Source organism: Petromyzon marinus, chromosome 1 (assembly GCF_048934315.1).
Source record: "Petromyzon marinus isolate PM22_M1 ecotype Great Lakes invasive population chromosome 1, UKy_Petmar_22M1.pri1.0, whole genome shotgun sequence".
Classification (NCBI taxonomy): domain Eukaryota; kingdom Metazoa; phylum Chordata; class Hyperoartia; order Petromyzontiformes; family Petromyzontidae; genus Petromyzon; species Petromyzon marinus.
The window spans coordinates 8,456,400-8,469,092 of record NC_133667.1 but is presented as its reverse complement, the minus strand read 5'-3'; the positions used below and the strand labels follow the sequence as shown (position 1 = coordinate 8,469,092).

The window sequence follows — 12,693 nt, the reverse complement described above, 5'->3', positions numbered from 1 at the left end:
TAAACCCGTGGAGGACCAGAAGAGAATCCACACCGAGTAAAACACACTTTACATACTCTTTGGTTCTTTCGGTAAAGTCACGCAGTTAGAAATCAAATAAAAATATAAAAAAATATTTCTACCTACGTGACTTTACCGAAAGAACCAAAGAGTATGGTGGATTCCTGCAGTCACCAACGCTTCAAATCAAGACTGACTCTTTATATAACCAGGCTGCAACAGAATCGCTCCACCCTGAACCTGCACCATCACTTCTGCACCTGGAATCGGTGCGAGGGGGTTCTTCACGCCGATTCGCTTTGCACCGGAATCGGTGCGAGGGGGTTCTTCACGCCGATTAACTTCTGCACCTGGAATCGGTGCGAGGGGGTTCTTCACGCCGATTCGCTTCTGCACCGGAATCGGTGCGAGGGGGTTTCTTCACGCCGATTCACTTCTGCACCGGAATCTGCGCTGCCTGCTGTGGCGCTCCCACAATGCACCGCGGCGCGTCGCGAGTCCAGGGCGAAGCGAAAGGTGAGAAGGATGGCGGCGTCGGTGGTGTCCGCGCCCGCCGGGGGGGTCAACATCATTCATGGGGTGACGGTGGTGGGTAGTGGGTGGAGGTTTAAATGTCTCGCGCAAGATATTGCAGGTGGGCGATCCAGAGGGGGTTACTTAGCAGCGTCACGGTGTCGTTTCTCAAAAAAGCCGCCGCCCCCCAAAAAAATTAAGGACGCGAGGCCTAACTCCGGCGAGCTAGGCCTCACGCGACACCTCAGGTGTTTCCTGAAAGCTTTGGCCGCCCGAGGCGCGAGGCGACCACGGGAACTTGGTCTCGGGACAGGCAGGCGGGCGGGCGCGGGTGGGCGGTAGCGCTAAAACTTTTAAGTGCGCGGTGGCTTAAGCTGACCTCTTAAATGATGTGTTCTGCGCCTTCAGTGTAACGAGGCATGAGCGGAGCGGCGATTGAAACGCGTTGGGTTCTTCTGCTCCCCGTGTTTGGTCGAAGTCGCTGGGTTCAAGGGCAGCGACGTTTTGCCCCCCCCCCCCTACTGCCCGTGAAGCGGAAAGTCACTGAACTACAACCTCAAGAGAGTCGCCAGATGTCGCTGGAACTGTTAAAGTCAATTCTAGATTTGAAGCTTTCGTGACTGCAAGGATCCACAACACACTCTTTGGTTCTTCTTCTTTGGTTCTTTCGGTAAAGTCACGTAGAATGAGAATAAAATAATAAATTGACAAAATAAAATAACACAATAATGTCCTCCAGACAGTCTCGTCCCCTTCACCTGATATAGGCCGCTTGTGTTGTGGCCGAAACGTCGTGAGAATATTATTGTGTTATTTTATTAATTTATTATTTTATTCTCATTCTACGTGACTTTACCGAAAGAACCAAAGAAGATGAATCCTTGCAGTCACGAAAGCTTTCAATCGAAACTCTTTGGTTCTATTCGGTAAAGTCACGTAGGTAAAAGATAAAACAACAAGAATCACGACGTTTCGGCCGCAAGGCCGCTTGTGTTGTGGCCGAAACGTCGTGATTTTCGTTGTTTTATTTTTTTTACCTACGTGACTTTACCGAATAGAACCAAACTGTTAAGTCGTTGAAATGTTACTACGGTAGCCAGTCTTGGACAATTATTTACCAATTATATTGATTAAACATGGTAAAACCGTATTCTTGGTTCTTTCGGTAAAGTCACGTTGAAGGGAAACAATAAAATAACGTGACTTTACCGAAAGAACCAAGAATATGAATCACTGCAGTCACGAAAGCTTTAAATGAAAATGGTAAAAACCGATGCAGCATCCGAAGTACATAACTGGAATCGTCCCCTAAAATTGCATAATGTGAGACGAATTTTTCGGTTTGTTGCTTTGAAAGCATGTTGAAAGGGAGAATCCAAATAAATCGCCACATTCAGCAACAATCGCCAAATTTACAACACTTAGCGGCAGCGGATGGGAGAAGTCGCGAGACTCATCGGACTTAATTGTCATTTGCTGCGAGAGGGAGACATGACTTTATTTAGAAAAGGGTGGTAGATGTATATTCTTGGTTCTTTCGGTAAAGTCACCACCACGTAGAAGGGAAACAAAATAATAAAAAAAATATAAAACAATAAAATTCTCACGACGTTTCGACTGCAACACAAGCAATCATCATCAGGTGTCAAAACCACAGCAAGAAAAGTTGAAAAAAGTGGCGGTTTTTTAAACGTCATTTTCAGTACTGTCATCTCCTGGTGATGGCAGTACTTCTTAACCACAGTACACCCCAGTCGTGTATTAAAACTTGCAATGGATGCGCGTTTGTCAGAAGTGTACAGGCATGGCTGCACTGCGTCTGGTGTGTGCCATCTCCAAGGCTGGTAGGTTCCACGCGAGTGTAACCAAAGCGCAATCCACCTAGGATTTAAAGAAGTACTTAATTTATTGGTATCTCACAATGCTGGATTGTCATTCTACCATCTTGAAACCCTATCATAGACCTGTCTGTGAGTGTCGTCAAGAAACCTCATCGGAGGCAACTCTGTCAGTCTATTTTCAAGAAACCTCGTCATAGGCTTTCAGGCAAATATGTGAATATCGCTTCAGAGACCAGTCTACCAGTTGATTATTGAGACATGTTAGAGGCCAATATGTCAAGTATTGTCTATAGACCATATAAAATTATGCATCAATCTTTTTTCTGTAGATCCCATATTAAAACCAGTGTATCAGTACAGTCTGTTCTGCTATAACGCGTGTTTTCATAATGTTAATTTAATATAACATGATAAATGGATGCGAATTGGATATAACGACATTGAGTGAACAGAACTATGTTGCGTGAGTTAGGAATAAGCGGTTGTACGGCTGCCTCGGCGTAGCATCACACAAGGCGGACTGCTGTTGGATGCTTCTAGATGCTACTCACGCACCTCAGATTTTGTTCAGCCTGCATACGCATCTCACGTGTTATGGCGGACTGTGCTTTACCCTATATTATTTATTATAACGCGATTTTTCCACAATGCGGTGTTCTTCAGGAACGCAACTACCGCATTATAAAAGAACAGACTTTATTTCGAAGACCCCATCCGGTTACAGTTACTTAACATGTACAAGTTGATTACTTTTCAATTGTTTTATTTTGGGGAAGGCTTTAGACTCCAGTCTACATGGGGGATTTGAAAATCGTAATTGGTGTACACTGCTGAAACAGAAGTCTGGGATTTGAGAAGTGAATTGGCAGGTTTCTTTTTTATGTACACGAGCAGATTGAAAAAGTCTCATTGCCCTGAATTGGAATTGTTTTGATAATGGTATGAAATTCGACTTGTTTACTCTAAAGATGGTCTTCAATTCCATTGTCTTCCCCTCTATTATTTAAGGAACGAAACAGGATTTCTCCACAAATGTGGCTGTCGCCTGACGAAGCTAATTGTAATTACTTGTGAAACGTCGTACTCAGATTTGAAATGTTGTGGATTTGCTCTTCACACCGGTGCGCTGTACTAGTAACGAATTGGCATGTTCTGTTTACATGACAAACCTTACTAATTATCTGTGTCGGGTGGTGGAGGGTTTAACGACACATATATTTACGCGATCTAACCCAAAAAAACCTGTATTATGGTTCCATTGTCTTGTTAACTAATGTGAGTGGTCCTACATTCATTTAGTAAAGAGTGATGGTGGTTGGTTCCTCTTATTGCAGCAAGGCCCCTCCCTGGATTCCTCGTCAGACCTCTAAGCCTGTCGGCAACAGCACACTCCTACAGTAAGTGTGTGAGCATGTGAGTGTGTGTGTTTTTGCATTTAGGGTGTGGGGAGAGGTGGTGCAGTGGTTTGCACACTCAGTTATGAACCCAGCGACTTGAGAATGATTCCTGGCTGCAGCTAACATCAGTAGTGAGTTATATCTAAACTAGTGCTGGGCATCACGTATGTAGATTCAGCCTTAAATAAGTACCTCACACATTTGATAAGTGAACCTCACACGATTTGATCTTGTACATCTGCGTTACCTGCCAGTGTTATTTGAATGGTGTATGACTTGAAATTTAGATTGCCTCAAATCTATTTTCTACTCAGTGTCGGCAATGTTATGATTCATATTCTATGAATGCCTTTTATTTTACCAAGGTCTTCCCTGGATCATTCTTGTAAAAAACACCTTAATGCTTATAAATCAATCAAATCAACCAAGTAATTTGAATGATGTGTAAACATCAGGATTTTCAGTTTTACGTGCTGTGCGTACAGCACGGTATTTCACCGCAAAATAGTCCACGTTCACCACATGCATTCCTAGTTAAAAAATAACAACGAATATGTGAAACATTACACCGATAAGGAAATGTTCCCCAATACATCGGCAGCGTACATGCGAAATGACGCATAATGCTGCATTTCATAGCGGGGGGGGGGGATTCCTGTACTCGCTATGTATGTTCAACTTCTTTCTCACCGTACTTTGCCAACCGTGATAATCGAAGGACAACAAACTAAACACAAAAAGCAGCTCTAACAGCACTTGCTCCAGCAGTCTATGTAGGTTATACAGCGGAGCCTTGCACTTGCCCCAACACACATATGTATGTTGTATAGGAGATATTTGATATTTGTGTGCGAGTGTGTATGCGAATGCATGTGGTACACTGCGAGACAATTCGGTAACTTGGGTTACGTTATTGGTGGTCATCGACCTAAGTGGCACATGATATCGTAACCTGTACTGGCATTCCCCTCGGTCACCCTTAGGTTGACTCGGCCCGAAATAAAAATATGGGAGCAGCGTGTAAACTTTTTCATACTGGGAAATGAACGCTGCCTGGTGTGGCGCTCATTAACACTTGCACCATATGGTTGATGACGCTGAATGGGAAGTCTTTGTATACAATGTGTATGTGTTCATGCTTTTTCGTATGTTCTTGTGCGCATGTGTGTGCAGAATATGTGAACGCCCTTGATGAGAACATGGACTTGAAGGCTGTGACTGACAGGGCAGCACAGACGCTGATGTGGACAGAGCTGTTCCGAGGTTTATACCCCATGTACACACACACACACACGCGTGCACACACGCATCCGCATATACATCTACACATTATGTACAGCCACGTATGTACACACGTGTCTCCATGCACAGCTCTTTGTCAAATCACTTGGTGAGTTGAGAGTCTCCCCACAGCATACTGGCCGTAGCAGTTATTTAACCATACTTCACCACGCTGGTCAGTGTGTATGTGCATACATGTGTGTTTTTACACTTGTGTATGTGGTTGTGTGTTCTCGTGCGTATGTGCATATTTATCTAATATGGTTCCCGTATACGCTGGGTAGATTGGTAAACAGTCTGGAATCTTCTCAGCATGGCAGTCAGCACTCAGTGACACAATCATGATAAATTTGACCACTGTGGACTACACCACTGCGTCCTGTTGTTTTTGTCACGTTTTTGCGATCGTGCGCAATGTGCCGTTTTTTTTGGGTCGACTTATCATTACTCAATGTTTTCTCTGTTTTCAGCACCTTTCTCAATAGGTATCCCAGTGCATGCTCTCATTGCGTTACTGTTACACTTTTTAAAAATGGTTGTTTACTTAAATCTGCTGGAAAGTGCTTGAAGAAGCATGCAAAGGTGCATGTTCAGGGTTGCACTCTGATACAGAAAGAGGAATGCATGGATATACCCAAGTTAGGGACATGGCATATTGGCTGTTAGGTAAATGGGCTTGGGCAGGAAACTTTGCGCAAATGGACGAGCGCCCGGACTGATGACGGAGTAGCAGCCACAATAGGTAACGCGTCCGAGAGAGGACGTTCACCGCCTTCACGGAGCGATGAGATCAGCTCAGGTGCAGGAGCTGATGACGGAGTAGCAGCCACAATAGGTAACGCGTCCGAGAGAGAGACGTCCACCGCCTTCACGGAGCGATGAGATCAGCTCAGGTGCAGGAGCTGATGACGGAGTAGCAGCCACAATAGGTAACGCGTCCGAGAGAGAGACGTCCACCGCCTTCACGGAGCGATGAGATCAGCTCAGGTGCAGGAGCTGATGACGGAGTAGCAGCCACAATAGGTAACGCGTCCGAGAGAGAGACGTCCACCGCCTTCACGGAGCGATGAGATCAGCTCAGGTGCAGGAGCTGATGACGGAGTAGCAGCCACAATAGGTAACGCGTCCGAGAGAGAGACGTCCACTGCCTTCACGGAGCGATGAGATCAGCTCAGGTGCAGGAGCCGGATGGATTGTTGCATTGTCCAGGGATGGATAGCCCACAGCTGATAATGATGATCCCATTGTTTTCCAATAACCCTTTGTCATTCAGTGCATTTTTCATGGTATGTTGGTGATTCAAATCAAATAATATAATTCCTAACGCGTTTTAGGCAAATTTTATCCACATAGTTTGCATACCTCTATGTTTGTGTGTGTGTTTGTGTACAAACATACAGGGCTGGCCATGACCCTAAGCTACCTGTTCCGCGAACCGGCCACCATCAACTACCCGTTTGAGAAGGGCCCCCTGAGCCCACGCTTCCGAGGGGAACACGCGCTTCGACGATACCCGTCTGGCGAGGAGCGGTGCATCGCGTGCAAGCTCTGTGAGGCCGTGTGCCCCGCGCAGGTGCCCCCCAGCGCAACGATGGCAATGCATACGGAGTGACTGTGACCGGTGCATGGTACTGGGCTTCGTGTTGAGTGGCACAAAAAACAACACGGTGATGGTAGCGATTATATATATAAAAAAATATAGGGTTTACCCTTAAAAGACAATGTTTATATTATCGAAGCTTGTTTGCTTGCATGTTCACCGCAAGTACTGTGTGTGGTTAATGCGAACTTGATTCTTTGCATAAGGTTTCTGTTTGGTGTTCGAACATCTTAACACACGCTGTTTTATTGCCAGAAAGGGTAAACACCTATTCTCATTTTTTCATACTTTAAAAATGGCAAAGAGGTCCCAGTTTGTAGCAGCTCACCCTGAGCTATAATGCTCTGTTAGTGCATTATCATTGTACTTTTCGCTTTTTGGCATTCTCTGGTTTGACACTAGTGAGACTAGGCCCTAAAGAAGGCTGTCTCTGGTGTAGGCCAGTCAGTTTCTAAGAAAATGCCATATATCAGAGCACGTTTTTTTTTCCATGTTCACCACAAGTACGTGTGGTTAATGCGAACTTGGTTCCTTGACCCTGACGCCTCTATATTTGGAGTTTGCATGTTCTCCCTGTGGTCGCGTGGATTTTTCTCCTGGTCCTCCGGTTTTCCCCCGCCACGTTTAGAATCTCAACACGCGTTGCGAATGTGTGGATTCTACGAATTTCCACGTGATAAGTTACTTCATTGAGCTATCATTTGTGGCCAGGTCTGTTCTTAAAAGCTGGAAAAGCACAGTGGGCCTTACCTGATATAATACAAAAAATTGTTTAAATAAAAATAATTTGTGGTTTATAGTATATAACTAGCCTATAGTCCGTCCAAGGACGGGTGTATTGCAGTAAATCTGAAACTTGCAAGCGAAAATCAGACCGCGACGTGACATTCATTGCATCCATGCGTGTGCAGTTTGTAAGGGCGCGGTGACACGGACCTATTTCATTTTAAGGTTATAATCCCTTGTTCATCATGACGTCCTTTTTACTTCGATGTCTCAACAGCGTCACGGAGATCACGTGACGTGAGGGTTCTGCCTTTGTAGTGAGGGTTGTCAGTTGACGCTGAGGAGTCGGCGCCCCCCCCACCCCCCCCCCCTGTGGAGTGACGTCACCAGCTCATGATTATTAAAGAGGGGGGGTGCTCCATGTGGAGTGACGTCACCCGCTCATTATGAATGGGGGGGGGGTGCTTAATGCGGAGGGACGCCGCCCGTTCATGATTATTAATGTCGGGGTGGGGGGTCCATGTGGAGGACCCCACCTGTTCATGATTATTAATGAGGGGCTGGTCGACGTGGAGTGTCGTCACGCGCGTTACACACAGACATTCTTGGCTCATTAGTGATGTGTGTGTGTGTGTTTGTCAGGCGATCACCATTGAGGCGGAGGCACGCGCGGATGGGAGCCGCCGAACTACTCGTTATGACATCGACATGACCAAGTGTATCTATTGCGGCTTCTGCCAAGAGGCGTGCCCCGTCGACGCCATTGTGGAGGTGTCACACACAAACACACGTGTACAAAGATAAAGATCCCCCCGTATAAGCTTAACACACTGTTGGGGCACGAGGCGGTGGGTGGCCAGCACCCCACACCTGTCATTCTTTGTCTCCCGAGTGGCGATGTTTTACACATCGCATCATTCGCTCCGGAAACGTGTTTGTAATCCAAAGCACTCGTATATCAAGCTTAACACACTGTTGGGGCACGAGGCGGTGGGTGGCCAGCACCCCACACCTGTCATTCTTTGTCTCCCGAGTGGCGATGTTTTACACATCGCATCATTCGCTCCGGAAACGTGTTTGTAATCCAAAGCACTCGTATATCAAAGCACTCGTATATCAGTTGTGATCACGTGATGCTCGGCAGACAACGCGTAGACACGTACTGCTGCTCGTATTGCAAGACCCTCGCTCGTTTATCAAATTAATATTTATTTTAAATTTTTTGCTCGTCTTGCAAAACACTCGCAGACCAAGTTACTCGCAATCCAAGGTTTTACTGTAAAGACAAACAGCCCCCCCCCCCCACCGCCGTCCCTATCGCCGTACAGATGTTTGGGGTAAGTTTTGGTAGTGAGCACCGATGAAGGCCAACACAGCGTTCAACAGGGTGGTGTGGCCCTGTGTGGCCGTCTTGCATTCCCAGTGCTGGTGTTGACACAATTGCACCAGGTCCTCATTTAAGTTGAGCCACCATAAGGGAAGCTCAAAATCGGTGAGATATTTTCCGCTGATATCCACGGCTGGGAATCAAGCTCGGATCATGTAGCGCAGTGTGTGACGTGCTTTGCCACCACTCCCCACAATATGCATAGGCAAAAGCATGTACAATGATGACAAAGATCCCCCGTATAGTATTAACTGTAATCAAGCCACCTACGTAGACCGGCACTGCACACCGTGCTATGCCGCCTTTGTCTCCGCATTGCTGATGTTTCCACACCACACCAGGTACTCGTTTAAGGCTGCCTAAGTGATGGCTAGGATAGGTTCAGATATTTGGCACTGATGTTGACCGCGAGTGGGGATCGAGCACACGTTGCTAGGTTCAGTGCGCCATGCATTAATCCACTAATCTACCACTCCCACACCTAGGCGTGCTGGCACATGCACATATGTATGTCGCATAGTCTCATAAACGCACGCAAATATACACCTGCACGTGAACACGCAAGTACACTTAAATGCGTGTAACGCGTGTATATTTGCCCTTGTGTGTGCATGCACAACTGTGCGTATTTGTAGTTTGCGTGTGTCCTGGAATGTTTGTTCAGGCACACGTGCTTGTGTTTGTGTGCGGTACTTCTGCGCACGATTTGATCATTTATAGCATCGCATGAGGGGCAAATTATAGGCATGCCTACTGTTTGTGTGTGTGTGTATATACTTTGTGTGTTTTTAAATCAAGGAGCGTAAACTGCCACACAAACTGATCATCCTTCCAGCGGCTTTTGGCGAACCATCGAACAAAAACGGTTACTGCATCGCACGCTTTTTAATTCGCTTTTGAGGCCGTCTGGAACGCTCTTCCGATATTAGGAAGCAACTGGAGCTGTGCAATCTTGATTTGAAGCTTTGGTGACTGCAGGAATCCATACTGTTGGGTTCTTTCGGTAAAGTCACGTGGGTGTAAAATAAAATAACTCACGACGTTTCGGGTGCAACACAAGCGTCCATCATCTGATGAAGAGTATGGAGCTGTGCACTTTTAAAATCTAGATTAAAACTAATAAAGGGGTGCTTTTTTAATTCTTGGTTCTTTCGGTCAAGTCACGTGACTTTACCGAAAGAACCAAGAATATGAATCGCTGAAGTCACGAAAGCTTCGAATCAAAATTTAGGTGCTTTTTTTGTTCTTTTCCCGCACCTGATTAGTACGCTCGTCTATGTACGGTGCGAAAGAGGTTGAACATGCATACATCCATACATACGTGTGCGAGTGTCCCGGTGTCTCTGTAAATGCTTCTGTGTGCTTGTTCGTGCGCACGTAACAACGCAAGTGTACTTGGCTGCGCGTGCGCATAACCACGCTCGCGCTCCTTTCTGTCCCTTCAGGGCCCCAACTTCGAATACTCGACGGAGACGCACGAGGAGCTCCTGTACAACAAGGAGAAGCTGCTGAACAACGGCGACAAATGGGAAGCGGAGATCGCAAGCAACTTGCAGGCGGACTTCCTCTACCGCTGACGCGACGATGAAGCCGTGCGCGACGGCAACGCAGCACGCGATGCATGACGACACGACACAATTCACCGCTGAGCACGGCAAAGCCAGGTTAGCAGAGGTCACGGCGCTCGTGCCGACAATCAGAAGGTGGCGAGGTCATTCTGGTCAGGGGGGGAGCAACGCTGCTTCCCTGTTCTCATTGCGCGAACTAAGGGGGGGGGAGGCTTGTCAATTGGTCATGAACACGGCACTGTGTAATTTACATCATCGGTCATGGCCGCCGACAACCCGATGAGGGGTGACCCAGAGCGCATTTGATCGGTAAGAGGGTTTAAAATTGGAGTTTTATGCAAATACAATAAGACACCTATCTGCATTGCCTTCCTGATGACCTGTCGGGGTGGCTACATAAAGTTAATTTACTCGGCGATAGACACGTACGCACATTGCACACGGCACGGCACAGTTGACACGGCGCGTAACTTGGAGATGAACTCAATATATCAACACCGCATGACACAGGTTGCTTGTGCTTGAGGTGATGAGATTACCAAAAGCTTGTTCGAACGCAATTATTATTTACAACTGAAATGTACAGTGATGATGAATATGTCGGAGTGATAATGTTGCTTTCGCATTGTCAACCGTACTAGGATGAACATGCAGCCTTTGTTCACTGAACCCTCATTTGTGTCCTGTTGTCATTTGTGCGTGAATTTTCTTAACTTTTTGCACAATTACATTCCAGCTGTGCACTTTGGGTCATGGAGATCTTCAAAGAGTGTAGGAGAGGGATGGTGGATCGTGTAGATTTGTACAGACTCGAGGCAATCGTTAAGTGGCTTGTGTACAAGCGTAGATATTCTAAAGGGTATGGGTCTGTGGAACATGTCGATGTGTACAGATTAAAGGCAAGGATTGGTGGATCGTGGAGATTTGTGAAACTCCCAGACCTACTTGGCTGCGAGGTGGTAGTACAGAAAGTGGGTACATGCGTCCGTCTGTCCATCTTTGGGCATGATCCCGTTGTATGTACAGTGGGAATTCTCCGAGTGCTTTGGACTCTTCCCGTAGACCAAATACTCAGTGATGCCAGGTCATCTTTAGAAAAAAAACATCGTTCCTGCATAAAGGCATACAGGTGAGTGGGAACGGGAAAGGTAACTTGACGTACAACTTGACGTCCCTTGGATAAACCCGAGAAGCGTACGAATGTTCCCATCCTTGGAAAATGTGAAGCTACATTCACGTGGGTGGTGAGGAAGTGCCATACCCTGGCTTGCAACGAGAAGGCACTACAGCAATGTTGGACTCTACCTGACCCGTCTGGGATAGAGTGTTGCCCCTTCGCACGTATTGGTGTCCTCCGGTTTCTTCCCGCAACACCTGAATATAGAGAGAGCTGCAGTGTTGGGGGAAATTTGGCGGTGTCTGCATGGTTGCCTTCCCCCACTTGTGGTTCCGCTCGCCTCCGAATGGTTCTCTCCGACAGAGCGTGTACTGCGCGTGCTGCAAGTTGAAATAAAATTTGTTTTCAGCGGCAGTTACACTTCCGACATTGTGAAAGCGCGGACAGTTTGCGTGAATCTGACATTGGCAGAATTATGACATGGAATCCAGCCACTGTAAACGATGTAATAAGCATGTTAGGGTCCATCCATTTAGTACGTATGCATGGAGGGGGGTTAACCCAAATGCGTACGCTTGAGTATGGGGGGTCTTTTCGATTTAAAGCTTTCGTGACTGCAAGAATTTATCTTCTTTGGTTCTTTCGGTAAAGTCACGTAGAATGAGAATAAAATAATAAAATAAAACAATCTAATTCTCACGACGTTTCGGCCACAACACAAGTGGCCTTCAGGTGAAAGGAACAAACCTGTCGGGACGACAGCTTTCACCTGAAGATGGCCGCTTGTGTTGTGGCTGAAACGTGAGAATTTAATTGTTTTATTTTATTCTCATTCTACGTGACTTTACCGAAAGAACCAAAGAATATGGGGGGTCTACTGACAATCTAAGTATGCATAGGAAACGGGAGGGGTGGGGGGGGGATGAAGCCTCGATAATAATTTGTCTACATTGGCCTTCAAATGAGCCACATTTCAGTTTCTTCAGCTGTCAGACAACAAGTACTACCGGGAGAAGTGGCACTGTGGGAGAGGTGTCACTTGTATGCCACCGTACCCCCCCCTGACTGCTCGCTATCACGCAGCTCAGCAGTGAGTCTGACATCGTCTGGCGGCCTGACCCACCATGGATTACCACATATCCTTCAATCTGGCCTCACTGCGGACTGCCGCTGGCTCAAGATGTCAGCTGCTCTGTTCGTGCTACTGCTGCTGCTGCCCGGACTGACACCGGTCTGAACATCGGTCTACTGTTAAAGCAGATG

The 12,693-nt window shown here is 46.7% G+C and overlaps 1 protein-coding gene across 1 annotated transcript; it reads left to right on the top strand.

Annotated features, from left to right (window-relative positions):
* Positions 1-426: 426 nt before the first annotated feature.
* LOC142909724 (NADH dehydrogenase [ubiquinone] iron-sulfur protein 8, mitochondrial-like) lies at positions 427-10,988 on the top strand. The gene is made up of 7 exons (XM_076059826.1): positions 427-516; positions 2,306-2,357; positions 3,689-3,751; positions 4,925-5,014; positions 6,433-6,605; positions 8,001-8,129; positions 10,191-10,988. The coding sequence occupies exons 2-7, from the start codon at positions 2,318-2,320 to the stop codon at positions 10,320-10,322; spliced, it is 627 nt and encodes a 208-aa protein (XP_075915941.1). The 5' UTR covers positions 427-516; positions 2,306-2,317; the 3' UTR covers positions 10,323-10,988.
* Positions 10,989-12,693: the final 1,705 nt, after the last annotated feature.